The sequence below is a fragment of the Scyliorhinus torazame genome, chromosome 10 (genome assembly GCF_047496885.1).
Source record: "Scyliorhinus torazame isolate Kashiwa2021f chromosome 10, sScyTor2.1, whole genome shotgun sequence".
Taxonomy (NCBI): domain Eukaryota; kingdom Metazoa; phylum Chordata; class Chondrichthyes; order Carcharhiniformes; family Scyliorhinidae; genus Scyliorhinus; species Scyliorhinus torazame.
In genome coordinates, this window is record NC_092716.1 from 108,501,536 (window position 1) to 108,528,188 (window position 26,653).

General features: G+C 48.0%; 1 protein-coding gene across 5 annotated transcripts in view; it reads left to right on the top strand.

The window, feature by feature from the left end:
• Positions 1-26,653, top strand: part of LOC140430841 (RNA-binding Raly-like protein) — a 2,211,286-nt gene that overhangs the window by 1,394,482 nt on the left and 790,151 nt on the right. For all 5 annotated transcript variants that reach the window (XM_072518571.1, XM_072518572.1, XM_072518570.1 and 2 more), the window contains one exon: positions 7,749-7,868. In XM_072518571.1, coding sequence (XP_072374672.1) covers positions 7,749-7,868 — 120 coding nt within the window. The remainder of the gene's footprint in view (positions 1-7,748; positions 7,869-26,653) is intronic.

Sequence of the window (26,653 nt, forward strand, 5' to 3'; positions counted from 1 at the left end):
CCTCATAAGAAAATCCCTCCATACCCTGGATCAACCGAGTGACCCTTCTCTGGACTGCCTCCAATTCCAGTATATATTTCCTTAGATAAAAGAACCAAAACTGTTGACAGTATTCCAGGTGTGATCTAACTTGTATAGGCTTTAGCAAGACTTCCCTATTTATATTTCATTCCCTTTGAAATAAAGGCCAGTATTCCATTTGCCTTCCCTATTACCTGCTGAACTTGCATATTAGCTTGTTGTGATTTAGACACAAGGACCCCCAAATTCCACTGAACTATAGCTTTCTGCAGTCTTTCTCCATTTAAATAGTATTCATCTCCTTTGTTCTCCCGACCAAAGTGCCTAGCTTCACATTTTCCTCCATTATATTACCTCTACCAAGTTTTTTGCCCACTCACCTAACCTGTTTCTATCCCTCTGTAGACTTTTAGTGTTATCCTCACCACCTGCCATTCCACCTATCTTTGTGTCATCCGCACATTTGGCAATATTTACTTCTCGCGTCTAAGTCATTAATATGTATTGTGAATAATTGTGGCCCAGGCACTGAACTGTGGCAATCCACGAGTTGCCATCCTGAAAATGCCCCCCTTATCTCAACTCTGTCCATTCGATGAGATAGCCTCTATCCATGCTAATATACTACCCTCAGCATCATGGGCTCTTATTTTCTTAAGCAGCTTTTTGTGTGGTATGTTATTAAGCGCTTTTCGGAAATCCAAGTATATTACATCTACTGGTTCCCCTTTATCTATCCTGCTTGTTACATCCTCAAAACATTTTAATAAATTTGTCAGGCATGATTTTCCCTTCATGATGCCATGGTGACTCTGTCTGATTATATTGTACATTTCTAAATGCTCTGCTGTTACATCCTTTAGAATGAACTTTAATATTAGAAGCAGCATGTGATGGACAGAATGTGATGGACAGAACTAAGGGCTCAAAGGTCTATGCATCTACCACATACAGTTGTGAATGCTGTTGGATACTTAAACGGCAATCAGGAGGACGAGGAATTAGCTCTGAGGCAACATGGTTTTGTGATTGAAAGGCTGTTTCCAGTGGGATTTCATAGAATTTACAGTGCAGAAGGAGGCCATTCGGCCCATCGAGTCTGCACCGGCTCTTTGAAAGAGCACCCTACCCAAGCCCACATCTCCACCCTCTCCCCATAACCCAGTAACCCCACCCAACACTAAGGGCAATTTTGAACACTAAGGGAAATTTGTCATGGCCAATCCACCTAACCTGCACATCTTTGGACTGTGGGAGGAAACCGGAGCACCCCGAGGAAACCCACGCACACACAGGGAGAACGTGCAGACTCTGCACAGACAGTGAACCAAGCCTGGAATCGAACCTGGGACCCTGGAGCTGTGAAGCAATTGTGCTAACCACCATGCTACCGTGCTGCCCTAGGGATCTAGGACTTGATACTGGATCCCTTGTTTTTTTTAATATAAATCAATGATTTGGACTAGAATGAAGGTGTAAGATTAAGAAGTTTTCAGATGATACAAATATTGGTCGACAATGAAGATTTCAATGAACTGGCCAGTTGATAGGACAGTGACAAATGAGGAGTTCAATCTGCTGTAATGAGTTTGGGGAAGGCTAACAAAGCAAGGGATTACACAATAAATTCGAGAATGTTAGGAAGTGTAGAGGAACAGAGGGATCTTGGAGTGCATTTTAAAAATTCTTTCATGGGGTCGAGGACCCGGATTCGATCCCGCCCCCGGGTCACTGCCCGTGTGAAGTTTGCACATTCTTCCCGTGTCTGCGTGGGGCTCACCCCCACAGCCCAAAGATTAGGTGAATTGGCCATGCTAAATTGCCCCTTAATTGGAAAAAACAATTGGCTACTCTAAATTTATAATACAAAAAAATATTTCATGGGATATGGGTATCACTGGAAAGGCCAGCATTTGTTGTCCAGCATTAATTGCCCTTGAACTGAACGGCTTGCTCGACCATTTCAGAGGGTAGTTAAGAGCCAACCACATTGCTGTGGATCTGGAGTCACATGCAGACCAGGCCAGGCAAGAATGGCAGATTTCCTTCCCTAAAGGACATTAGTGACCCAGATGAGTTTTTACGACAATGGTTTCATGGTCACCATTAGACTTTTAATTCCAGATTTTTATTGCATTCAAATTCTGCTATGCTGGGATTTGAAACTGATTGCCTGGGTCTCTGGATTATTAGTCCAGTGACAATACCGCACCTTTCTGATCCGTTACGTTTCTATGATTCTACAGCTAAACAGGTAAACAAGGTGGTCTAGAAGCATAGGGGAAACTTGGTTTTATTTGTCTAGAATATAAGAGCAGGGAGGATACGCTGCAACTACATAAAACACTGGTTAGGAGACAACAGGAGTACTATACCCGTGTGTTTGTAGTGGAGAGGGCATAGAGGAGATTTATGAGGATGTTGCCTGGATTGGAGAATTTTAGCAGAGAGAGAGAGATAGAACTTAATGTTTCTGGTCGACAATCTTTCAAAAGTGATGGAAGGTGTTGTCGACAGGGCTATCAAGTAGCACTTACTCAGCAATAACCAGCTCAGTTTAGATACCGCCAGATCAACTCAGCTTCTGACCTCATTACAGCCTTGGTGCAAACATGGGAAAAAAAGAGCCGAACTCCAAAGGTGAGGTGGGAATGACTGCCCTTGATATCAAGGCAGCATCAAGCAGCCCTAGCAAAACTGGAGTCAATGCGAATCGGGGGGACACTTTCCACTGATTGGAGTCATACCTAGCAAAAAGGAGGATGGTTATGAATTTTGGAGGCTGGAGTCCTAGAGCGAACCATCTCAAGCTGTTTAATCAATGGCCTTCCCTCCAGCATAAGATCAGAAGTGGGGGTGTTTGTTGATAATTGCACATCGTTCAATTGCATTCACAGCTCCTCAGATTCTAATGCCGTCCATACTTTTGCACTTGAAGCCTTTATTATTTAAACCACACGGCCCCATCTGTATTTCAACACCTTCCAACATCTATCTCTGGACCAACACCGTCACAACACAGATATAATTGGTCATCCATCTCAATTCACTCTGTGAGTTCTTGCTGTGCACACATTGCCTGTCATAATTTGGTGATGGTTCCACTTTAGAAATAATGAATTGGCTGTGAGTTGCTTCAGGATGTTTGAACAGTGTGACAAGGCTCTATATAAGCTCTTTCTTATAGATTGTGTCAGATGGACTGGGAACCATTACTGAAAGGAAGGACAGCGGACAGGCAATTGCAGCATCCAACGAATGAATAGGTGAACTCCAAAAGTTGTTTATTCCTATTTGGCGCAAGAATAGAAGCAGAACCGTGGCCAAACCATGACTCACACGGGAAATTAGAGATATATTCAAAGAAGAGGCATACAAATTAGCAAGAAAAAGCAATTGATCTGAGGATTGGTAACAGCTTAAAATTCAGCAAAGGTGAACCAAGGGATTGATTAAGAAGGGGAAAATACAATATGAAAGTAAGCTAGCGGGGAACATAAAAACTGACGGTAATAGGTATTTAAAGACAAAAAGATTGATAAAAACAAATGTAGGCTTCATACAGCCTTAAACGGGAGAATTCGTAATGGGGAACAAAGAAATGGCTGAGGAACTAAATTTGCCTTTGCTTCTGTCTTCACAAAAGAAGACATGAATAATATACCAGAAGTACTGAGAAACACAAGTTTCAGTGAGGATCTGAAGGAAATCAGTATTAGTAAAGAAATGGTTTTGGGGAAATTAACAGGATTGAAGGCGAATAAATCTGCAGAGCCTGATAATCTCCATCCCAGAGTATTTACGGAAGTGGCCCGAAAAACTGTAGATCCAATAGGGGTCATTTTCCGAAATTCTTTGGACTCTGGAATGGTTCCTACAGATTGGAGAGTAACTAATATAACCCTGCTATTCAAAAAGGGGGGTAGAGAAAACAGGGAATTATAGACCAGTGAACCTAAAGTCGGTAGTAGGGAAGTTGCAAGAGTCCATTATCAAGGATTTCATAGCACAGCATTTGGAAAGCAGTGGTATAATCAGACAAAGTCAGCATAGATTTACGAAATGGAAATCATGCTTGACAAATCTACTGGAATTCTTTGAAGATGTAACTAGCAGAGTTGACCAGGGAGAACCGATGAATGTGGTTTATTTAGACTTTCAGAAGGCTTTCGACAAGGTCCCACGTAGCAGATTATTATGTAAAGTTAAAGCGCACGGGATTATGGGAAGTGCCTTAAGATGGATAGAAAGCTGGTTAGCAGACAGGAAGCAAAGAGACGGAATAAATGGGTATTTTTCCGATTGACTGACAGTGATTAGTGGAGTACCGTAGGGATCTGTGCAAGGACCCCAACTATTCACATTATATATTAATAATTTTACAATGGAACTAAATGTTTTATCTCCAAATTTGCAGATGATACAAAGTTGGATGAGAGGCTGAGCTGTGAGGAGGAATCATAGATGCTTCAACATGATTTGGACAGGCTGTGTGTGTGGGCATATGCATGGTAGATGCAGTATAATGTGGATAAATGTGAGGTTATCCACTTCGGTAGCAAAAATGGGAAGCCTGATTATTACTTGAATCGGTGGAAATTAAGAGAAGTGGATATTCAGTAAGACCTTGGTGTCCTCGTGCATCAGTCGCTGAAAGTAAGTGCGCAGGTACAGCAGGCAGTAAAGAGGTAAATGGTATGTTGGCCTTCATGGGTGAGGATTTGAGTATAGGAATAGAGATGTTTTACTGTAATTCTATAGGACATTGGTGAGGCCACACTTGGAGTACTGTGTGCAGTTCTGGTGCCCTTATCTGAGGAAGGATGTTCTTGCTATGGAGGGAGTGCAGCAAAGGATAACAGGCTGATTCCTGGGATGGCTGGACTCTCATATGAGGAGAGACTAAATCGGTTAGGATTATATTCATTGGAGTTTAGAACAGTGAGAGGGGATGTCATGGACACTTTAAAAATTCTAACAGGATTAGACAGGGCAGATTCAGAAAAAATGTTCCCGATGGTGGTGGTGTCCAGAACAAGGGTTCATAGTTTGAGGATACGGGTGTAAATTAAGAGAGGTTTTAGGGCTGAGGTGAGGAGAAAACACTTCATCCAGAGAGTGGTGAATCTGTGGAATTCACTACCACAGAAAGTAGTTGGGTAATTCATGAAGGAATTAGATATAGCTCTTGTGGCTGAAGGGACCTAGGAATATGGGAAGAAGGCGGGATCAGGGTATTGATCTTAATGATCAACCTTGATCATAATGAATGGTCAGGCAGGCTCAAAGTGGCGAATGGCCTCTTCCTGCTTCTATTTTCTATGCATGTTTCTATGTATTGCTGGGAGGAATGACTCCTAATTTCCCATAATAGTCAGTTTATTTCCTTTGCCTCATTAATGTGCAATATTGTTTTTCTATTCATTCTTGGGATGTGGGCATCCCGCCTGGACCAGTGTTTATTGCTCACCCTTAATTGCTCTTGAACTCAGTAGCTTGCTAGGCCATTTCAGGGGGAACTTAAGAGTGAATCGCCTTGCTGAGTGTCTGGAGTCATATGTAGGCCAGACTGGGTAAGGACGGCAGATTTCCTTCCCTAAAGGACATTAATGAACCCGATATGCTTTTATGACAATCGACAATGGCTTCATGGTCATCATTAGACTTTTAAGTCCAGATTGTTATGGAATTCAAATTTCACCATCTGCTGTGGTGAGATACGAGGTTGGGTACCCAGAACATTAGCATGGGTCTCTGGATTACTAGTCCAGTGACAATACCACTATGTCACTGCCTCCCCTCCATTGTTCAATTATTTACATGTTTCCATGGCCCCTTTAAATCTTTGTCATTGTGGGGAAGGAAGGAAATCAGACCCCAGTTTAAGTGCTGGGATGTGCATGATGGGGCCTCTTTCCCAACTCTACTGGTTTGGGAGAGCTGGGGTTGGGGTGTGAAAGGAGGATTTCCTCACCTATGTGTTTCTGGTGGACGCTTACAGGAGTGCACGAGATGTGGGGAATGTGGTGGAGTGAAAAGTTATAAATAATAAACTTGTCTCCCCCCCCCCAACCTCAAAACATCATGCAGACATCCCCTTTGCACTCTGTATATACAGGCTGAAGAAAACCACCTTGAAATAAATTTTCTTGGAGGATCGTGGCCAAGATCCAGGATTTGAACCCCAGAAGGCCCATTGTGCCCTTGCTCATCTGCCTCTTTTCACTGAATATGCCTACCACTGCTGTACCCAATGACTGGGCATGAGGAACCTCCCATACTAGTTATACACTCCCCCATCAGGTCAACATCCCCCTCCCCTCCCTCAAACTCGGGTAACCTTGTTGGCAGCACAGATGGAAGTACCGCCCTGCCTAATTCCACGCAAAAAACTTGCCAGGGACCCTGTGCTCAAAGGAGATGTAATAATTTTTTAAAAATCTTTCTTAGTGTCACAAGTAGGCTTACATTAACACTGCAATGAAGTTACTGTGAAAATCCCCTGGTCGCCACACTCCAGCGCCTGTTCCGGCACACAGTCCAATTCACCTAGCAAGCACATCTTTCGGGAGTTGTGGGAGAAAACCGGAGAACCCGGAGGAAACCCATGCAGACACGGGGAGAACGTGCAGACTCCGCACAGACAGCGGATTCCCCAAGTGGGGAATCAAACCGGGTCCCTGGCGCTGTGCAGCAACAGTGCTAACCAATGTGCTATTGTGCCACCGATAAAGATTTGCATTCCCCAATCCCTCGCCTGCACTCTTTTTAAACTCACAATAAAAGAGCCATAAAGAGATTCCTGTAGTTCTTCAAAGGTTGGGTAAGCTTCACATTCCATAAACTCATTACCGTTCTGCTGTATGGTTGAGGAAGGGTGAAATAAGACTGGTAAGGCCATTGTACTAGGAAAGGACCATACAGGACGATGTCTAGGGTTGGCATGAGTCCAGCTTTGGACTTGGCCGTGTGGCAACTTCCAAAAGATAAGATAGATGAAAATTTCCAAAAGATAAGTTAGACAGAAAAAAGGAAACTCACATTTACATAGCGGTGTAGGTTCAGAGATAAATATTGGCCAGGGGAGCAAGTGGAACTTTCCCACTCTTCTTCACATCATGCGATGGGATCTTGTAGTTCCACCTGAGAGGGAAGACAGGGCGTCAATTTAATGCCTTACCTAAAAGATGGCAACCTCAACAGTACAGCCCCACCCGCCCCCTCCCCTGCCCCCTCAGTACAGCACTACAAAGTGTCCACCTAGGTTACGTGCTTGTGCCTCTGGAGTGGGATTTGAACGCACAACCTTTGGACTTGGAAGCAAGATCGCTGCTGACTTAACCAATGCTGATAATGAAGCATGATCTGTCCATTCAAAAGACTGTGAGAGAGAGCTGAGGCCACACTAATCTCTGTCCTGGGTTGAGTTAGCATCATTGAGAATGTTAGGGGTGGATGTTCCACATAAATCCTCCCAGGCGCAAGATGAAGCACACCTGCCCTCTCAAAATCCTGTGCCTTTTGGCGGGAGTGTTGGATTTATTGTGAAACATCCTTTTACTCACAACCATGTGAAAGAAAACAGCCCTTGGGGCTTATTCCAACATCATAGGCTGGTGCATGTGAGTTTTTCTCCAGCAGTATTTGAGGTCAGTTGAATGTGTCGTTCCAGTTTCCTTGTTTTTTTGTTAGATTTACGTTTTCTCTCCATCTTTCTCTTCCCGCAGACTGCTTCCCACCACGCATCCGCCTCCAGCCGGGAGGGCGAGAAGCTTTGGACTGGCGACACCTCTATCGTCTTCAGTGCCATTCTGCAATCAGCTGGCGGGACTTGAGACTTGAGCAGGGTGAGTCGAACTTGGTCCATCTTTATCTTTTTTTTCTCATCCCTGCTTTCCACCACCAAGATGTATGAAACCTTCCACCTCTATGTCAGACCAGCCCCATTCGGTTTGGGTTTGTTAGTTTGTCGGTGCCAGCTGAAGATTTATCCAAGTTGTCCAATCATGGTGGCTATCTTCAATGGATCGACCTTTCTCCCTCCCTTCCCTTTCCCCCTCCCTTCCTCCTCAACTGCACTCCTGAAGCTGGTGGTTCACTCAGTAACAATCAGAGCAGGAGCTCAAGCTAATTTTGCTCTTCCTGACATTTCAAACTAATTGTCAGAGGCGTCATTTACCTTACTGACGTCAACTGAGTCACCGCATCGTGGCATAAAAGCATGGCAGCTGCCAACTCTGCATGGTATGGTGTCACATTGTGTGATGCATTTGTTCATTGAATCATCAAGGAAGACTTCCCCTCTATACCACACAGCCCTGACCTAGGAAGACTTGATGCTTTGACATTGGTAGGTCGAGGACCCCTACCCACTCACTGAACAGATTAGGTTTGTGACAAAGGTTGACAACTCAGGTCACCTCACGTCACTTCACACAAGCAAGTGCCTCGAATATGTGACATGTTAAATTTGGCTCCTGTGGCTTTATTTTGACAATCTCCCATCTTTGTGGGGAGCAGCTTCTGAAGCCAGGCTTGAGGTAGCAGCTGTGTGTCAGGACAGCCGAGGCTTCTAGCCTGAGCTGATTTCCTCATTGAAACCTAATGTTACCACAGCTTACTTCAAAGATTCAATCATCAATATTTCACAGAACATTCTTGGATATAATTGGCTGAGCAATTTAACTACTTGAAGGTGAGACTTTCGCCCCCTAACTCGGGAGGAAGTCCCACCTTGGATTGGCTTCCAGCTCTATAGTCCAAGTAGTGCTAGCCAGGAGCAGGTAAGTCTAAAGTTGGATGTCTCAGTGAGGGAGTGAGTGGCTGGATTCAAGAGGTGGGTTTAAGAAGGTGTTGGAGGGGGGGGGGGGGGGGGGGATGGCTTTGGTAGGGTGCCTCTGATTAGCTCAGGGGAGCCACAAATGTGATACCCCCATCCCACCGTTTACCCATCAACTTCCTGCAGGCTGTGGGCCTCTCCACTCCGCCATGGGTAAAATACTGGTGGCAACAGGATGAGGCCATTAATTGACCACTCAGGAGCCTCACTAGGCTGAAGGCAGGCTGGCCACCTGACACATCCCCTGTCCTCCATAGAATTTAAGGCAGGTCAGGGGCGGGAGTGGAAGTGACGGTAATACCACCCATTGGATGTTACTTGCCACCCCAGCACCCCTCCTTCAAACCCACCAGCAGGGGAGTGTAAAATCTAGCCCAATGTTTAAGCCAAAACTACCATGTTCAAAAACTACTTTTATCTTGTTTATTCTCACACAGCCAACTTTTAGATTTGTATTTCTTCCCAGCCCACGAACCTTTTCTTTGACTGTCTGTGTATCTCTGTACCTCTGATGCCTCTCTCATCCTCTCGCCTCCTCATTCCCTGCCTCTCCCTTTCTGTCTCTCACTAATTGCCTGGAAAAATTATGGCGATGAAATGAAGAATGACACATGGTGTGTGGGCAGAAAGAAGTCAGGATTGAACAGTTGACGTGTGAGGACAGATAAATAATCTTGGATCTTTGCTTTGTTCTATTTGGGAATGGAGGCGGGTTGGGGGGTGTTTAGAACTATCCATCAGCTGCCTCAATGGCTTGAATAGAAGCTATTAGTAGATCTGGGGAATGAGTGTGCTTAACGGGTTGAGTGGTCCTTTCTGCTTCTTTGCTTGGTGACTCCAAATAGGACAACAGTGCATAAATGACTGGTGTAAATTGGGTTAGGGAATGGGCAAAGCTGTGCTTGTTCTCCAAATAATAGCAGCACATCCAAAGATATCTTGCAACACATTTGTGCATCCCAAGATGGTAGCTATCAAGCAATAACCCAACAACGTTTCAGCTGTAACATCACTCTTCTGAGAATAGAGTTGTTGCACTGCCAATCTTGAATAGCTGAGCATATTATTAAATTTGGTGTTGCTAAAAGCCAGAATCTGACAACAGCAAATTCATAGCATGCATTGTGGTCCTACAGATTGGAGGTTTAGCTAGCATTGCTGCAACAACATAAGAAAATAAGAACTAGGAGTAGGGGTAGGCCATTCGGCCCTTCGAGCCTGCTCCACCATTCAGTGAGATCATGGCTGATCTTTTGTGGACTCAGCTCCACTTTCCCGCCCGAACACCATAACCCTTAATCCCTTTATTCTTCAAAAAACTATCTATCTTTATCTTTAAAACATTTAATGAAGGAGCCTCAACTGCTTCACTGGGCAGGGAATTCCAAAGATTCACAACCCTTTGGGTGAAGAAGTTCCTCCTAAACTCAGTCCGAAATCTACTTCTCCTTATTTTGTGGCTATGCCCCCTACTTCTGCTTTCACCCGCCAGTGGAAACAACCTGCCCGCATCTATCCTATCTATTCCCTTCATAATTTTATATGTTTCTATAAAATCCCCCCGCATCTTTCTAAATTCCAACGAGTACAGTCCCAGTCTACTCAACCTCTCCTTGTAATCCAACCCCCTCAACTCTGGGATTAACCTAGTGAATCTCCTCTGCACACCCTCCAGCGCCAGTACGTCCTTTCTCAGGTAAGGAGACCAAAACTGAACACAATACTCAGGTGTGGCCTCACTAACACCTTATACAGTTGCAGCAGAACCTCCCTAGACTTAAATTCTATCCCTCTGGCAATGAAGGACAAAACTCCATTTGCCTTCTTAATCACCTGTTGTACTTGTAAACCAACATTTTGCGACTCATGCACTAGGACATCCAGGTCCCTCTGCACAGCAGTATGTTTTAATATTTTATCATTTAAATAATAATCCCTTTTACTGTTATTCCTACCAAAATGTATAACCACCCAGCTGTCCTTATTTCCAACTGGTGTTATGACAGGCCCCAGGTGAGGATCCCCAAAAGTTGCTGATCCGGGTGAGACCCCTAAATTTGTCACCATCTGGTTGAGATACCTCACCAATTGTAACAAACTCGGGTGAGGAAGGATGACTGACTCCATGGTCGGGGTTTAGCGGCCGTATTAGCCACGAGAGCACGGGATTTATGCTGGTGGGATTTCCAAATAGGATTTTCCCAGGCCATCCCCGATGATGCAATCAAGTTAAATCCCAGGGAGAGTGCTATTATAACGTGTGGAAAGGAGTCCACACCGAGCCGAAGAGGTTGAGTCACAGGAAAAAGGTTTAATGCAACAGAACAAGAGTACAGAGCAGTTACTCCACTATAGGAGCCTGTGCAACGTTCATGGCCTTCCGGTTTAATACAGGATGTACAAGGGAGGGAGTGTGTATTCCCCATTTGGGAATATCAATCCCTCAGTCTCATAAGTGTCCCATGACCTGCTTAAGGTTTCATTAGTGTCCCATGACCTGCTTAACCCCAGGTTATGACTGGCGCAAAACTGATTTGCATGAATTTGAATAGTTTATAATACACGTAGCGGGGTTACCATCACATCTTCTGTCCTCATTGAATTTTCCCACCCACCAGGCATGACGTCACACTGGTACAAATTACTATTGCCTTTTAAAAGCAGGAACCGGGCTACATGACCTCCAAGAGGGAGGAAGGAGGTGAGCACCACTGTCTCCACTGAGCACCTGGAAGTCCAAGTGGACAGAGGCCACTGACCAGCTCCGGAGAGGAGGTGAGGGGTTTAGGGTGTCCAGGGGGGTTGAGAGAAGCTAGACAGACGTTTCTGGGATGGGGGACATGGTTGGTGTGGGCAATCCTGACGTCTGCTGCCTGTGTTGTTTATAAGTGCTTCAAGGGCTGTGTTAGCGTGCTGTATATGGAATGGGTGTCGGGGGCGGCTGCAGCCGCAGACCACATGGGGTGGGGGGTATGATGTGATGAGAGTCACAGAGTTGGGCATAATGTGCTGGGTGGATGAGACCCCGAAAGAGAAGGCAACAGAGCGCACAGCCTGGGGAGTTGGGGGGCACAAATTCTAGAGTACCTGTCCAGGAGTCTTAAATGTCGAGCCATGACAACAATGAGATCTCAGAATGATGGAGCCTGAGTAGTAGGGTGCCTATTAGCTTTGCCTATCCCGGTGCTCTCAAACATTCCTGAGACTCATGCTCGTCAAACTAATTGGCTACCAAGAGCTGACCCTTAACAATGTCAGCTGCCCACATTTTCAAAGTCAAGGAAGAACTTCAAAAGATGTTGAAAGTCAAGGAATGAGTTGAATATCAGGCTTCAGGGCTCAACACTTGGTTGAATGGGATCAAGAGGCACTGGAATCACTTCTGTGCCAGACCCAATGCCTGCCAGTCAGGATCCATGAGCCCCGAAGGTGGACGTTACTGTCCAGTTGACCCTGCCCATTAAGGATGTGAGATGATATAACCCTCCTGTCAGAACCCCTAGTGTTACAGAGAATAAAGGAGGGGAGAGGCAGTCAGGAGGCCCAAGATAACTGTGACTGGATGCAGGGATAGGCAGCGGCCAGTCATGGCGGTGGGAGGGCACCTGAGTTGTGAGTGAGCAGTGACCGCCGGATAAGGTGTGGGACTGGCAGCTTCCAGGTCTGGGAGGCCAATGGTTCAGGGGAGGTACTAATGTTATCCGGCTGCGACACCAACCTGACTGTATCTAAGACCCAGTAACAGGAGACCAGAGGCCGCAGGGCAGGCTCAGGGGCCGGAGGCCTCACCAGCCGTACAGGGGGCACAAAGGCACATGAGGAGACTGAGGCTGCACAAGGCCCAATGTCCTTAATGGAGCTGTCAGACAACATGTGCTGTCGAAAACTCCACCTCACCAGGGAGACTGTGTGGTACCTGTGCCACATTCTTGCTTTCTTGGCGCCATGTAGAGAATACCCACTCCCTGTGGTCGTAAAAGTCACGGCAGCTCTCAGTTTTTAAGAGATGGGTTCCAGGATTCCACGGTTCTCCTGTGTAGCATATCCGCAGGCATCCGCCCATAAGTGCATGCTTGAGGTCTGTGCTCGGGTTTTGGACTTTACCCCAAACAGGCGCCGGAATGTGGCAACTAGGGGCTTTTCACAGCAACTTCATTTGACTGTGACTGGATGCAGGGATAGGCAGTGACAATAAGCGATTTTCATTTCATTTCATTGTGACCTGAACCAGGCCCGGAAAGACAAGAGGGCTTACGGGATTCAGCAACATAGTTGGGTTGCCACAGGTACAGGGGTGATCAACTGCACCCACATCGCTCTATGCACCCTGTGGCATCAGGCAATCCCCTTCATAAACAGGAAGGGGTTCCACTTCCTCAATATGCAGCTGGTGTAGGACCATCAGGTGCAATTCTTTCAGGGAGTGGCATAATAGTTACATCCTCGGGCAATCGCAGATCCCTGAGGTTTCCAAGGGTCACCCCAGGCTGCAGGGATGGCTTGTGTGGTAAAAGGTGAAATTCACTTCTGCCGGTCCAGAGGCCACGTTCCTCAGAGACTGAGCTATGCTTTGGAATTCCGCTGTCATGGATCTGACCTCTTTCCCCAGGCTTTCCATTTTGGATGCCGCCCTTGCAGTGTTGGCCTGGGTGTCACACATTTCCTGCACCAAATCCTGTGACCAAAGGCTTTGCGATCATCCATTCGGCCTTGCAGTCACAGGAGTGCCGCTGACAACCCCGCCTGGTATTCCCAGCTCTGCCTTTGCACCTCAAGCAGCTGATGGATGAAGGTTTCCAGAGGCACGGAACCTGGTTGGGGCACAGCTGAGTCCTGGGATCCAGCAGGCCTTCGACTGTCAGATCCCTGGGACGTTCTTGCCCCCACCTGATGTGTATCAGAAATAGTGCGATGCTCACCAGAAACCTGCCTGCTAAGGTTGCCCACCGAGGTGTGTAACTCTGCAATGGTGGGGTTGATAGACGTGACACCTTATTTGTGTCCTCCTCCGAGATCTCCTCTGAGGTGGTGTTGAAGGTGGGTGTTAGGATACAGCCAGGGGATAGGTCAGGCTCTTCAGGTACAGTGGCACAGTGGTTAGCACTACTGCCTCACAGCTTCAGGGACCCGGGTTCAATTCCGGCTTGGGTTTCTGTGTAGAGTTTGCACTTTCTCCCTATGTCTGCATGGGTTTCCTCTGTGTGTTCCGGTTACCTTTCACAGTCCCAAGATGTGCCGGTTAGGTGGATTGGCCATGCTAAAATTGCCCAATAGTGTCCAAAACTGTGCAGATTACTTGGGGTTGAGGGAATAGGGCAGGGGGGTGGGGGAAGGTAGGGTGCTCTTTCAGAGGGTTATAGAGTCATAGAGTCACAGAGGTTTACAACATAGAAACAGCATTTAAGGGGCATCTTGACAAATGCATGAATAGGTTGGGAATAGAGGGATACGGACCCAGAAAGTGTAGAAGATTTTAGTTTAGACGGGCAGCATGGTCGGCGCAGGCTTGGAGGGACGAAGGGCCTGTTCCTGTGCTGTACATTTCTTTGTTCTCTTTGTTCTTTGTCGAAACAGGCTCTTCGGCCCAACTTGCCCATGCCACCCAGTATTTCCACTAAGCTAGTCCCAATTTCCCACATTTGGCCCATATCCCAGAATACCCATTTTACCCATACAACTGTCCAATTGCTTTTTAAAAGTCAAAATTGTTCACACCTCTACTTCTGCCCCTGGCAGTTCATTCCAGACACTCACCACCCTCTGTGTGAAAAGATTTCCCTGGACCCTTTTCTATCTTTCCACTCTCTATGCCATAAAACATTTGCCCTCTAGTTTTAGCTTTGGGAAAAGATGTTGACTATCTACCTTACTATGCCCTCATTATTTTATAGACCTCTATAAGTTCACCCCTAAGTTCTCTACGCTCCTGGGAAAAAAGTCCCAGTCTTTCCAGTTATAACTCAAACTATCAAGTCCCGGTAGCATCCTAGTAAATCTTTTCTGCACTCTTTCTAGACACCCCTGTCATCTGGAACATCCTCCTTGTACCTGCCCTGTTAGAATTATATAGGTTTCTATGAGATCCCCCTTCATTCTTCTAAACTCCAGTGAATATAATCCTAACCGACTCCATCTCTCCTCGTACGTCAGTCCCACCATCCCAGGAATCAGTCTGGTAAACCTTTGCTGAACTCCCTCTAGAGCAAGAATATCCTTCCTCAGATAAGGAGACCAAAACTGCACACACGATTCCAGGTGTGGCCTCTCCAGGCCCTGTATAATTGCAGCAAGACATCTCTGCTCCTATACTCGAATCCTCTCGCTATGAAGGCCCACATACCATTTGCCTTCCTTACCGCCTGCTCCGTCTGCACGCTATACGAGGACACCCAGGCCTCGTTGCACATTTCTCTCTCTCAGTCTATATCCATTCAGTCAATAATCTGCCCTCCAGTTTTTGCTTTCAAAGTGGATAGCCTCATATTTATCCACATTATACTGCATCTTCCATGCATTTGCCCACTCATTCAGCTTTTACAAATCACACTGCAGCATCTCTGCATCCTCCTCACAGCTCACCCTCACACCCTGCTTTGTGCCATCCACAAATTGAGTTCAAGTCGCACCACGGCAAATAATACAATCTGGAATTGAACGTTAATTTCAATAATGATCACAGAACCAACATCAATTGTGATGAAAACTCATCTGCTTCACGAATGCCCTTTAGGGAAAGTAATCTGCCACCCTAGTCAGGCCTACATGTGACACCAGATCCACAGTATTGCAGTTGACTCCTAACTGCCCTCTGAATAGGCCCAGTAAGCAGTTCAAGACCAGGGCTGCCCACATCCCAGGGAAGAATACATTCAAAAATAAACTCCAAAGTGCTTATGAATCTTTTCAGAGTTTAGTTTTGCTCGCCTGTTAGGTGAACACATTAGCTGGGACAGACGCATCCTTAGCTATTGCCAGTCTCTAGACAATGGTCATCCACCGCGCGCACACTTGTCAAGATAACTCATTGGCTCACTCATGTGCGCCCTTTTGACCTCTCTTCCTCCGACGTGGGTCGATGGCTGTGACCACACTAGCAGCTCCGTACCTGTGAAGCCACAGGCATCAAGCCATGTTTTAACCACTTTACAGCACAGAGTATTGCGCCAGTGATACAAATAAATCATTTTAGTTCCATTACAGCAGTTTTTATCGTGCTGAAAAATACGAATATTTCAGCAAGTCCTCGCAGCTCCACACTTATTCATTTCATAAGATACTCAAGTCTGACAATTTCATTTTGGTGACAAAACGTAGAAGATCAATCATTTTATTTGACAGTTGCCATTTACCATTGAACATAGCTCGCATTTAAAGGAAAATTACATTTTGCTGAATCGCCCTACAGATCTGAATCCTATCAAGGGAGATACCCCCACCATACAAATATTTCTCTTATTTTTCTGGCCTGTTTTTGATGCACTGTTTTATGTGAATTTGTGGCCTGAGGGTGGGGGTGGTCATGAAATTCATAATGTGTGCTTCCAGCTTGCTTCCAACTCACAACACAAAACTACAGAATAGAGAACAAAAGGGAGTCTGGGAGAGGTTGATAAATGTGCACTATCTCCTTTATTACTATTAAAATGATGGAAACATTCAGTCGAATGGACTCTTTAACGTAATTATTCAATTTTCTGTGTAGTTTTCTGTATAATTCTGTTTTAGCAAAGGTGCTGGTGCAATGCAACATGAAATGAGCCTCCAATAGACAAGTGTCTAAACCTCAAGTGTTATAGTAAGGGGAAAGCCCCTTCTCTAAAGGTTCTGCCGCCACTCTTCGAGTGTTTCCACCAGTAATTCTCAGCCTTAGCAACCTCTAGATTGCTGCCTCTGGTAAATGAATAGCCAGTGACACAGGGTGAAATTTCCCGATCTCGGCAGCGCCGGGATTCGTGGAGGGCAGGGATATGAAATATTGCATGATGGAAAAAGACGAATTCCTGCCGGCAGAAAATTAGTTTGGAATTTTGTTGCCCCAACTTTGCTCGTGTGTTATAGGTGAAGAATTTTAATGGGTAATGGTCAATGGGTAATGGTTGAATGGGTACTTTTGTGACTGGAAGGCTGTTTCTAGTGGGATTCAATTGGGCTCAGTACTAGATCCCTTGCTGTGCATGGTATATGCCAATAAATTAGACTTCACTGTAAGACACAAGACTATGTTGTTTACAAATGCTACGAAAATCACCAATATGCTTGATAGTGGGGATAAATGCTGGAGACGGCAGCACGGTAGCCTTGTGGATAGCACAATTGCTTCACAGCTCCAGGGTCCCAGGTTCGATTCCAGCTTGGGTCACTGTCTGTGTGGAGTCTGCACATCCTCCCCGTGTGTGCGTGGGTTTCCTCCGGGTGCTCCGGTTTCCTCCCACAGTCCAAAGATGTGCGGGTTAGGTGGATTGGCCATGATAAATTGCCCTTAGTGTCCAAAATTGCCCTTAGTGTTGGGTGGGGTTACTGGGTTATGGGGATAGGGTGGCGGTGTTGACCTTGGGTAGGGTGCTCTTTCCAAGAGCCGGTGCAGACTCGATGGGCCGAATGGTCTCCTTCTGCACTGTAAATTCTATGATAATCTATGATGACTGCAGGGCCATCATATGGAATTCCAATTCCATATCATTGGAATAGTCAAGTGGGCAGAAAAGTGGCAAATATAGTTTGATCTTGAGAAGAGTGAGGTAATGCATTTGGGGAGGACAAAAAGGAAAATGGATGACACAATAAATTGTAGGAAACTGAGTGTACACTGGCCAAAGGACCTTGGAGCACAATCCATGAAGGTAGCAGGACAGGTAGATAAGGTGATTGAAAAAACCCTTTCTTCCATTAATATAAGAACAAGGAGAATTTTTTGGTAGATCACAGCCAAATTACTGCGTACATTTCTGGTCAGTGCATTTAGCATGAGGATGTTGCTTTAAGAAATGTTTGGCTGCTCATATTACTGCAGTGATGTCAGAGTGTGGGTGGAGCTGGGCTGTCTGTCAGCTTTTTACTTTTGTTTTAGGCAGTTTGCTGCAGGGTGTGTTTAGTTTTGTTTTCAGTGTTGGAGCTGAAGCCAGACAGAGCAGGTGTACTGTTGATCTCTCTGCCATGAAAAGACTATCTCTTGATCAATTCAGAATTATAAATGTTCTCAGTAGTGAATGTAAACCTAATGTGCTTCTGTTAAAAGGTGTTTCTTTTGTCTTCTGCGTGTTGTTTGGGAAGTTATTAAGGATTACTTAGTGTTGTATTCTTTGAGGATTGTATTTGAATTAATGGTTGCTAAGATGTTCACTGTATGTTTTAAAAAGGTTAAGTTGAGTTCATAGAATAAACATTGTTTTGCTTTAAAAAATACTTTTCCATTTCTGCGGTACCATACCTGTAGAGTGGGCCGTGTGCTCCCCATACCACAATCTATTAAAAGTTGTGGGTCAGGTGAACTCCATGATACACTTTGGGGTTCTCTAAACCCTGGCCCATAACACATTATATCCCACTCACCACATGTCTGAACCCATTTCCAATTAATTATTGCCCAGCGATCTGGAATGAGAACTCTGGCTGATTTTCCACTGCATAGCTCAGGGATCCAATGCCATTCACATCCTCTCTACACCTGTCTTGGCAGATACGCGAGCTCAAGGGGTGGTGGACTTACCTCCACTGCCTTTACTGGTTACCAGGTAATATAGCAAGAAATTGGTTGGTGAAGCAGCTATCACCTCACCATTTGCATTTACATTTCAGCAAGGTGGGGGGACAGTTTTTGGCCACCCAGCACCCACAGCTCATTTCCGTTTTTCAGATGAGACACTAAACTGAGGCCCCATTTACCCTGCAGGTGTGTGTCTGCATGCCGTTCCTCCGGATCCTCCGGATTCCTCCCAAGATGGACTGGCCATGCTAAATTGCCCCTCAGTGTCCAAAGGTGTGCAGGTTAGGTGGGGTTACGGAGATAGGGTGGGAGTGTGGGCCTGGGTAGGGTGCTCTAAAGAAGGGACGGCATGGTACCACCATGGTTAGCAATACTGTCTCACAGTGCTGGGGACCTGGGTTCAATTCCAGCTTTGGGCGACTGTCTGTGTGCAGTTTGCATGTTCTCCCCATGTCTGTGTGGGTTTCCTCCGGGTGGTCTGGTTTCCTTCCACAGTCCAAAGATTTGCAGGTTAGCTGGATTGGCCATGCTAAAATTTCCCTTAGTGTCCAAAGATTTGCTGGTTAGCCAAAAGAGAAAATTCTGGAAAATCTCAGCAGGTCTGGCAGCATCTGGAGGGAGAGAAAAGAGCTAATGTTTCGAGTCCGATGACTCTTTGTCAAAGCTGGTTAGGTTGGGTTATGGGATAGAGTATGGGAAGTGGGCTTAGGTAGGGTGCTCTTTCAGAGGGCCGGTGCAGACTCGATGGGCACTGTAGGGATCCTGGGGAATAGATCCACTGGTTACTGTTTCAAAGGAGAGCAGCGATGTTCTCCTCAGTGCCCTAGCCAACATTTACCTCATAAAGCAGGATTGCGCCGGTTGCGGCTATGCCTAGGTAGGTCGCACGTTCGGCAGCTCCCGCCGGGAACGGACTTTTGGGCTCTCTAGAGGGGCCCCAACGGCAATTGTTCAACGGCTTCCAGTGTGGGAAGGTGACAGCAAGGTCCCCCCGACATTATATGGATTGGACCAGGAGTGGAGCGGTGAAAAAAGTGATCTTGGAGCAGCGAAAAGTGAGAGGGAGAAAAAAACAAGATGGCGGCAGGTGGAGACCAAGCAGCATGGGCGCAGTGGTCGCAGGAGCAGCAGGGGTTCCTTAGACTCTGCTTTGAGGAGCTGAAAACCAAAATGCTGGCGCCAATGAAGGTGGCGATTGAGAAGCTAGTGGAGACCCAGAAGGCCCAAGGGGCGGTGATCCGGGAGGTGAGGCAAAAAGCCTCGGAGAACGAGGACGAGATCTTGGGCCTGGCGGTGAAGGTGGAGGCGCACGAGGCGCTGCACAAGAGGTGGGCGGAAAGATTTGAGGACCTGGAAAATAGGTCGAGGAGGAAGAATCTTCGGATTCTGGGTCTCCCCGAAGGAGTGGAGGGGCCCGATGCTGGGGCATATGTGAGCACGATGCTCAATTCACTGATGGGCACGGGAGCCTTCCCGAGACCTCTGGAGCTAGATGGGGCTCACCGGGTCTTAGCAAGGAGACCCAAAGGCTGTAGTGGTGAGGTTTCACCGCTTTATGGACAGAGAGTGTGTCCTGAGATGGGCCAAGAAAGAACGGAGCAGCAGGTGGGAGAACACGGAGATCCGAATCTACCAGGACTGGAGTGCAGAGGTGGCTAAGAAGAGAGCGGGTTTTAATCGGTCTAAGGCGGTGCTCCATCGAAAGGGGGTGAAGTTCGGTATGCTGCAGCCAGCGCGATTGTGGGTCACGTTCCAGGATCAGCACCACTATTTTGAAATGCCTGATGAGGCATGGTGTTTTATACGGACTGAAAAGTTGGACTCAAATTGAGGGTTTGTTGTGGGGGGATGTTTACTGTGTATACAGTGTTTATTACATTTAGGGAATGTTCCTCTGGTTTGGGTGCTGGATGGGGATGGGTGAAGGGATTGGATGGGGAGACTGTGGGAGAGTGTGGGCGTCGGTGTTGGAGGGGCAGACCCCCATGAAAGAAGAGGGGGAGTGGAGGCCCGGGGATGGGGAATTGGGGTAAGGCCGCAAAAGGAGCTGCGCCAGAGGGGGCGCGGGCTTTTTCCCGCGCTATGGAAGGACGGGGGTGGGGGCCGGGGGGGGGATGGGCGGTGCTGGAGAGGAGCGCACACTGACTGCCAGGGAGGGGGAGGGGGGATTCTCACACTGGAGGGGGTCGATGTAATGGCGGGAGAGGCCGGGGTCAGCAGGAGTCAGCTGACGTACGGGAGTGTTATGGGGGGAGCGAAAGGGCTAGATGCTGATCTAGCGGGGTGGGGGAAAGAGGGGGGTATAGGGTTGCTGCTGCATTGGCCAAAGGGGAGCTGGATGTAGGAGAGGTGGTCGGGGCGGGGGTCCTCCGTCTGGGGGACTGGGGGGTGCGGGAGGCGCGGGCACGTGGCTGGCCTAGAAAAAAAGGAGATGGCTAGTCGGCGGGGCGGGGGGGGGGGGTGAGCTGCCCCCCAATCTGGCTGATAACTTGGAATGTGAGGGGCCTGAACGGGCCGGCCAAGAGGGCCCGGGTGTTCGCGCACTTAAAGGGACTGAAGGCAGACGTGGTTATGCTACAGGAGACACATTTGAAGGTGGCAGACCATGCTAGGCTGAGAAAGGGATGGGTAGGACGGGTATTCCATTCAGGGTTGGATGCGAAGAACAGAGGGGTTGCAATACTGGTGGGGAAGCGGGTGTCGTTTGAGGCAATGAATATTGTAGTAGCTAATGGAGGTCGATGTGTGATGGTGAGCGGTAGGTTGCAGGGGGTGGGGGTGGTACTGGTAAACGTATATGCCCCGAACTGAGAAGATGCCAGATTTATGAAATGCATGCTGGGTCGGATTCCGGACCTGGAGGTAGGAAGCTTGATAATGGGGGGGGTCTTCAACACGGTGCTGGACCCAGCACTGGATCGCTCTAGGTCCAGGATGGGCAAGAGGCCGGCTGCGGCCAAGAGGCTTAGGGGGTTTATGGACCAGATGAGGGGAGTGGATCCATGGAGGCTTGTCAGGCCCCTGGCCAGGGAATTTTCATTCTTTTCCCACGTCCATAGAGCCTACTCCCGGATAGATTTTTTTATTTTGAGTAGGGCGCTAATCCCAAAAGTGGAGGGAACGGAGTATTCGGCCATAGCCATCTCAGACCACGCCCCGCTCTGGGTGGAGCTGGAATTAGGAGAGGAGAGGGACCAGCGCCCGCTGTGGCGTCTAGATGTGGGATTATTGGCGGATGAGGAGCTGTGCGGGAGGGTGCGGGGGTGCATTGAAAGATATTTGGAGGCCAATGACAATGGGGAGGTGCAGGTGGGGGTAGTCTGGGAGGTGCTGAAGGCGGTGGTCAGGGGAGAGTTAATCTCCATCAGGGCCCACAGGGAGAAGAGAGAGAGCAGGGAGAGGGAGAGGTTGGTGGGGGAGATCTTAAGGGTGGACAGGAGATATGTAGAGGCCCCCGAGGAGGGACTACTTAGGGAGCGGCGGAACCTCCAGATGGAGTTCGACCTGTTGACCACAGGGAAGGCAGAGGCACAGTGGAAGAAAGTGCAGGGGGTGACGTATGAGTATGGGGAGAAGGCGAGTCGGATGCTGGCACACCAGCTTTGTAAGAGGGAGGCAGCGAGGGAGAAAGGTGGAGTTAAGGATAGTGAGGGGAATACGGTGCGGAGTGCGGTGAGAATAAATGAGATATTTAGGGACTTCTATGGGGATCTGTACAGATCTGAGCCCCTAGCGGGGGAAGAGAGTATGCGACGATTTTTGGATCAGCTGAGGTTCCCGAGGGTGGAGGAGCAGGAGGTGGCTGGTTTAGGGGTGCCAATTGGGCTGGAGGAGCTGGTTAAAGGATTGGGGAGCATGCAGGCGGGGAAGGCCCGGGGGCCAGATGGGTTCCCGGTCGTGTTTTGCAGGAATAATGTGGATGCTAAGTTGCTGGCAAAGGTGCTGGCTACGAGAATTGAGGACTGTGTCCCGGGGGTGATTCATGAGGACCAGACGGGATTTGTAAAGGGCAGGCAGCTAAACACTAATGTGTGGAGGCTCCTCAATGTGATTATGATGCCCTCGGAGGAGGGAGAAGCGGAGGTAGTGGCAGCTATGGACGCGGAGAAGGTCTTCGACCGGGTGGAGTGGGAGTATCTTTGGGAAGTGTTGCGGAGGTTTGGGTTCGGGGAGGGGTTCATCGGCTGGGTCAGATTGCTATATAGAGCCCCGGTGGCGAGTGTGGCGACGAATCGGCAGAGGTCGGAGTACTTTCGGCTCTACCGAGGGACGAGGCAGGGGTGCCCCCTGTCCCCCTTGCTGTTTGCATTGGCAATTGAGCCTCTGGCCATGGCACTAAGGGAGTCCAGGAAATGGAGGGGACTGGTCAGAGGGGGAGAGGACCATCGGGTGTCGCTGTATGCGGACGACCTGTTGCTGTATGTGACAGATCCAGTGGACGGGATGGCGGAGGTCATGAGGATCCTAAGGGAGTTTGGAGACGTCTCGGGGTATAAGCTTAATGTCGGGAAAAGTGAGCTCTTTGTGGTGCATCCAAGGGACCAGAGAAGGGGGATAGACGACCTGCCGCTGAAAAGGGCGGAAAGGAGCTTTCGGTACTTAGGGATCCAGGTGGCTGGGAGTTGGGGGGCCCTACACAAACTCAATTTGTCGCGGTTGGTGGAGCAGATGGAGGAGGATTTCAAAAGATGGGATGTGTTGCCACTCTCGCTAGCGGGCAGGGTGCAGTCAGTTAAAATGATGGTCCTCCCGAGGTTTCTCTTTGTGTTCCAGTGCCTTCCCATTATGATTCCCAAGGCCTTTTTCAAATGGATAGGTAGGAGTATCATGGGTTTCGTGTGGGCAAATAAGACCCCGAGGGTAAAGAGGGTGTTTCTGGAGCGTAGTAGGGACAGGGAGGGCTGGCTCTGCCAAATTTGTGCGACTATTATTGGGCAGCCAATGTGGCGATGATCCGTAAATGGGTAATGGAGGGAGAGGAGGCGGCGTGGAAGAGGTTAGAGATGACGTCCTGTGTGGGCACGAGCCTGAGAGCGCAGGTGACGGCACCGCTGCCGCACTCGCCGACAAGGTACACCACGAGTCCGGTGGTGGCGGCGACGTTGAAGATCTGGGGGCAGTGGAGACGACACAAGGGCGAGGTGGGGGCCTCGGTTTGGTCCCCGATTTGGGAGAACCATCAGTTCATCCCGGGAAGGATGGTGGGGGATTTCGGAGCTGGCATCGGGCAGGGATTAGAAGAATGGGGGACCTGTTTATAGATGGGACGTTTGCCAGCCTGGGGGCGCTGGAGGCGAAGTTTGGGTTACCCCGGGAAATGCTTTCAGGTATATGCAAGTGAGGGCGTTTGTGAGGCGGCAGGTGAGGGAATTCCCACTGCTCCCGGCACAGGGGACTCAGGACAGGGTGATTTCGGGTGTATGGGTTGGAGAAGATAGGGTTTCGGCGATCTACCAGGAGCTGAAAGAAGAGGAGAAGGCCTCGGTAGAGGAGTTAAAGGGCAAGTGGGAGAAGGAGTTTGGGGAGGAGATAGATGAGGGTCTGTGGGCTGATGTCCTGAGTAGGGTTAATTCTTCCTCCTCTTGCGCCAGGCTCAGCCTAATACAATTCAAGGTTACTCACAGAGCGCATATGACAGGGGCGAGGTTGAGTAGGTTCTTTGGGGTGGAGGATAGATGTGGGAGGTGCTCGGGAAGCCCGGCGAATCACGTCCACATGTTCTGATCGTGCCCGACATTGGATGGGTTTTGGAGAGGTTTCGCGAGGACTATGTCCAAGGTGGTGAATGCCCGGGTCAAGCCGAGTTGGGGGTTGGCACTATTTGGGGTAACGGATGAGCTGGGAGTGCAGGAGGCGAAAGAGGCCGGTATCCTGGCCTTTGCGTCCCTGGTAGCCCGGCGGAGGATCTTGCTATTATGGAAGGACGCGAAGCCCCCCCCAGTGTGGAAGCCTGGATAAATGACATGGCAGAGTTCATTTAGCTGGAGAGGATAAAGTTTGCCTTACGGGGGTCTGTGCAGGGGTTCTTCAGGCGGTGGCAACCGTTCCTAGACTATCTCGCGGAGCGCTAGGAGGAGGTCAGCAGCAGCAGCAACCCAAGGGTGGGGGGGAGGGGCGTCTCTTTCGGGGGGGGGGAACTCGGGTGGGTGGGGGGGGGGCTTCCCTATGGGTATCTTTGAATGTCATATGGGGGGGTTACTGTATATGGGGAAACCCAATGTAAAAGTTTTGTATAATTTTTGAATGTTGTGTTTGCATTTCTTTCCTTTTGTTATGGGGGGGGGGGTTTGTTAAAAATTTTGTTGGAAAATTTGAATAAACACATTTTTAAAAATAAAATAAAATAAAATAAAATAAAGCAGGATTGCTACAAAAATAAATGACCTATTCATTAATTCATCATTGTTTATGGAATCTTGCTTTGCACAAATATGCTGCCACATGTTTTTGATTGTTTCATGGGATTTGTTCATCAGGACGGAAGAAATAGGACCAGGAGTAAGCCATTCACCCCATTGAGCCTGCTGCGCCACCAATATGATCATGGCTGATCACGGGCTTCAACTCCATTGGCCTGCCCATTCCCCATATGCCATGATTCACTGAGAGACCAAACATCTGACCACCAATAGAACACCCACAATCCTCTGGGGCAGAGAATTCCAAGGATTCAAAGCCCTTTAAGTGCAGAAAATTTTCCCCATCTAAGTCTAAATGATCGGCCCCTTATCCTGAGAATGGGCCCTCGTGTTTTAGATTCTGTGACCAGAGGAAAACAATTTGTCAGCATCCACCCGATCAAACCCCTTCAGAGTTTTGTATGTTTGAATGAGGTTGCTTCTCGTTCTTCTAAACTCTAGAGAACACAAACCCAATTTACTCAGTCTTTCACCATCGGACAACACCCTGATATCAGGGCCCAATCTAATGACCCTTCGCTATAACGTCTCCAATGCAAGTATCAGCTTTCTAAAATATGGACACCAACTCTCCACACAGTATTCCAGATGCGATCTCACCAAACCGTGTACAACTGCAGCAAGACTTCTTTATTCATGGATTCCAATCCCCTTACAATAAAGGCCAACATGCCTTCCTAATTACTTCTTCACCTGCACGCTAACATACTGTTTTTCTTGTAACAGTACACTCCTTTTGAACATCCACACTTATTAGCTTTTTCTTCTGCTTTTTTATTCTTATGATCAAACTGAATTACTTCACATTTCTCCACATTGTACTCCATCTGCCATATTGTTGCCCATTTAGTTAGCCTGTCTATGGGTGCGGTTGAACGGCCTCGTTGCACCCGACTCGGTGAAGGCTCATTTATATATGTCGGCGCCCGATTATCCCCAGGACCGGGAACGAATGCCCATGCCTCGGAGACCTCGCCATGGCGCCATTTAACACTGGTCCACATGAACATAGAACAGGCGTAATGGCACCTGGGGGTTGGGGGGGTGTCACCCAGGCCATCAGAAAACTCAAATGGTCAGACTGTGGGAAGGGTGGTGCCCTGGTACTCCCGCTGAAACTTGGGTATCTTGGCACTGCCAGTCTGGCACCATGGCAATGCCATCCGGGCACCATGTCAGTGCCACCCTGGTTCAACTCATCAGTGCAGTAAGTGAGGTAAGTGCGGCCTTGGAGAGGCATCCCTCAACAAAGCCAAAAAAAACCAACAAGGTCCCGTTTGATAGCGGGGTCATTCACAGTGCTGCAGGCAGCAAGAAGCACCCCACTATTCGTTCCCAAAACTGGACTCTGTTTTCCTTTAAATCACACCCTATATCACTTTTGTAGCTTCACTCTGTCCTCCCCAAAGGTAACTTTTCCAATTAGTTTGGATTCATCAGCAAACTGTGCAATTGGCTAATTCAGCACCTGTTGCCCATCCCTAATTGCCCTTGGGAAGGTGGTGGTGAGCTACCTTCTTGAACCACTGCGACCAATGAGGTCAGGGTGCACCCTCTGTGCTGTTACGAAAAGAATTGAAGGAACAGCGACATATTTCCAAGTTGAGATAGTGGGTGGCTTGGAGAGGAATTTGCAGGAGGTATCTGCTGCCCTTGTCTATATAGATGGTA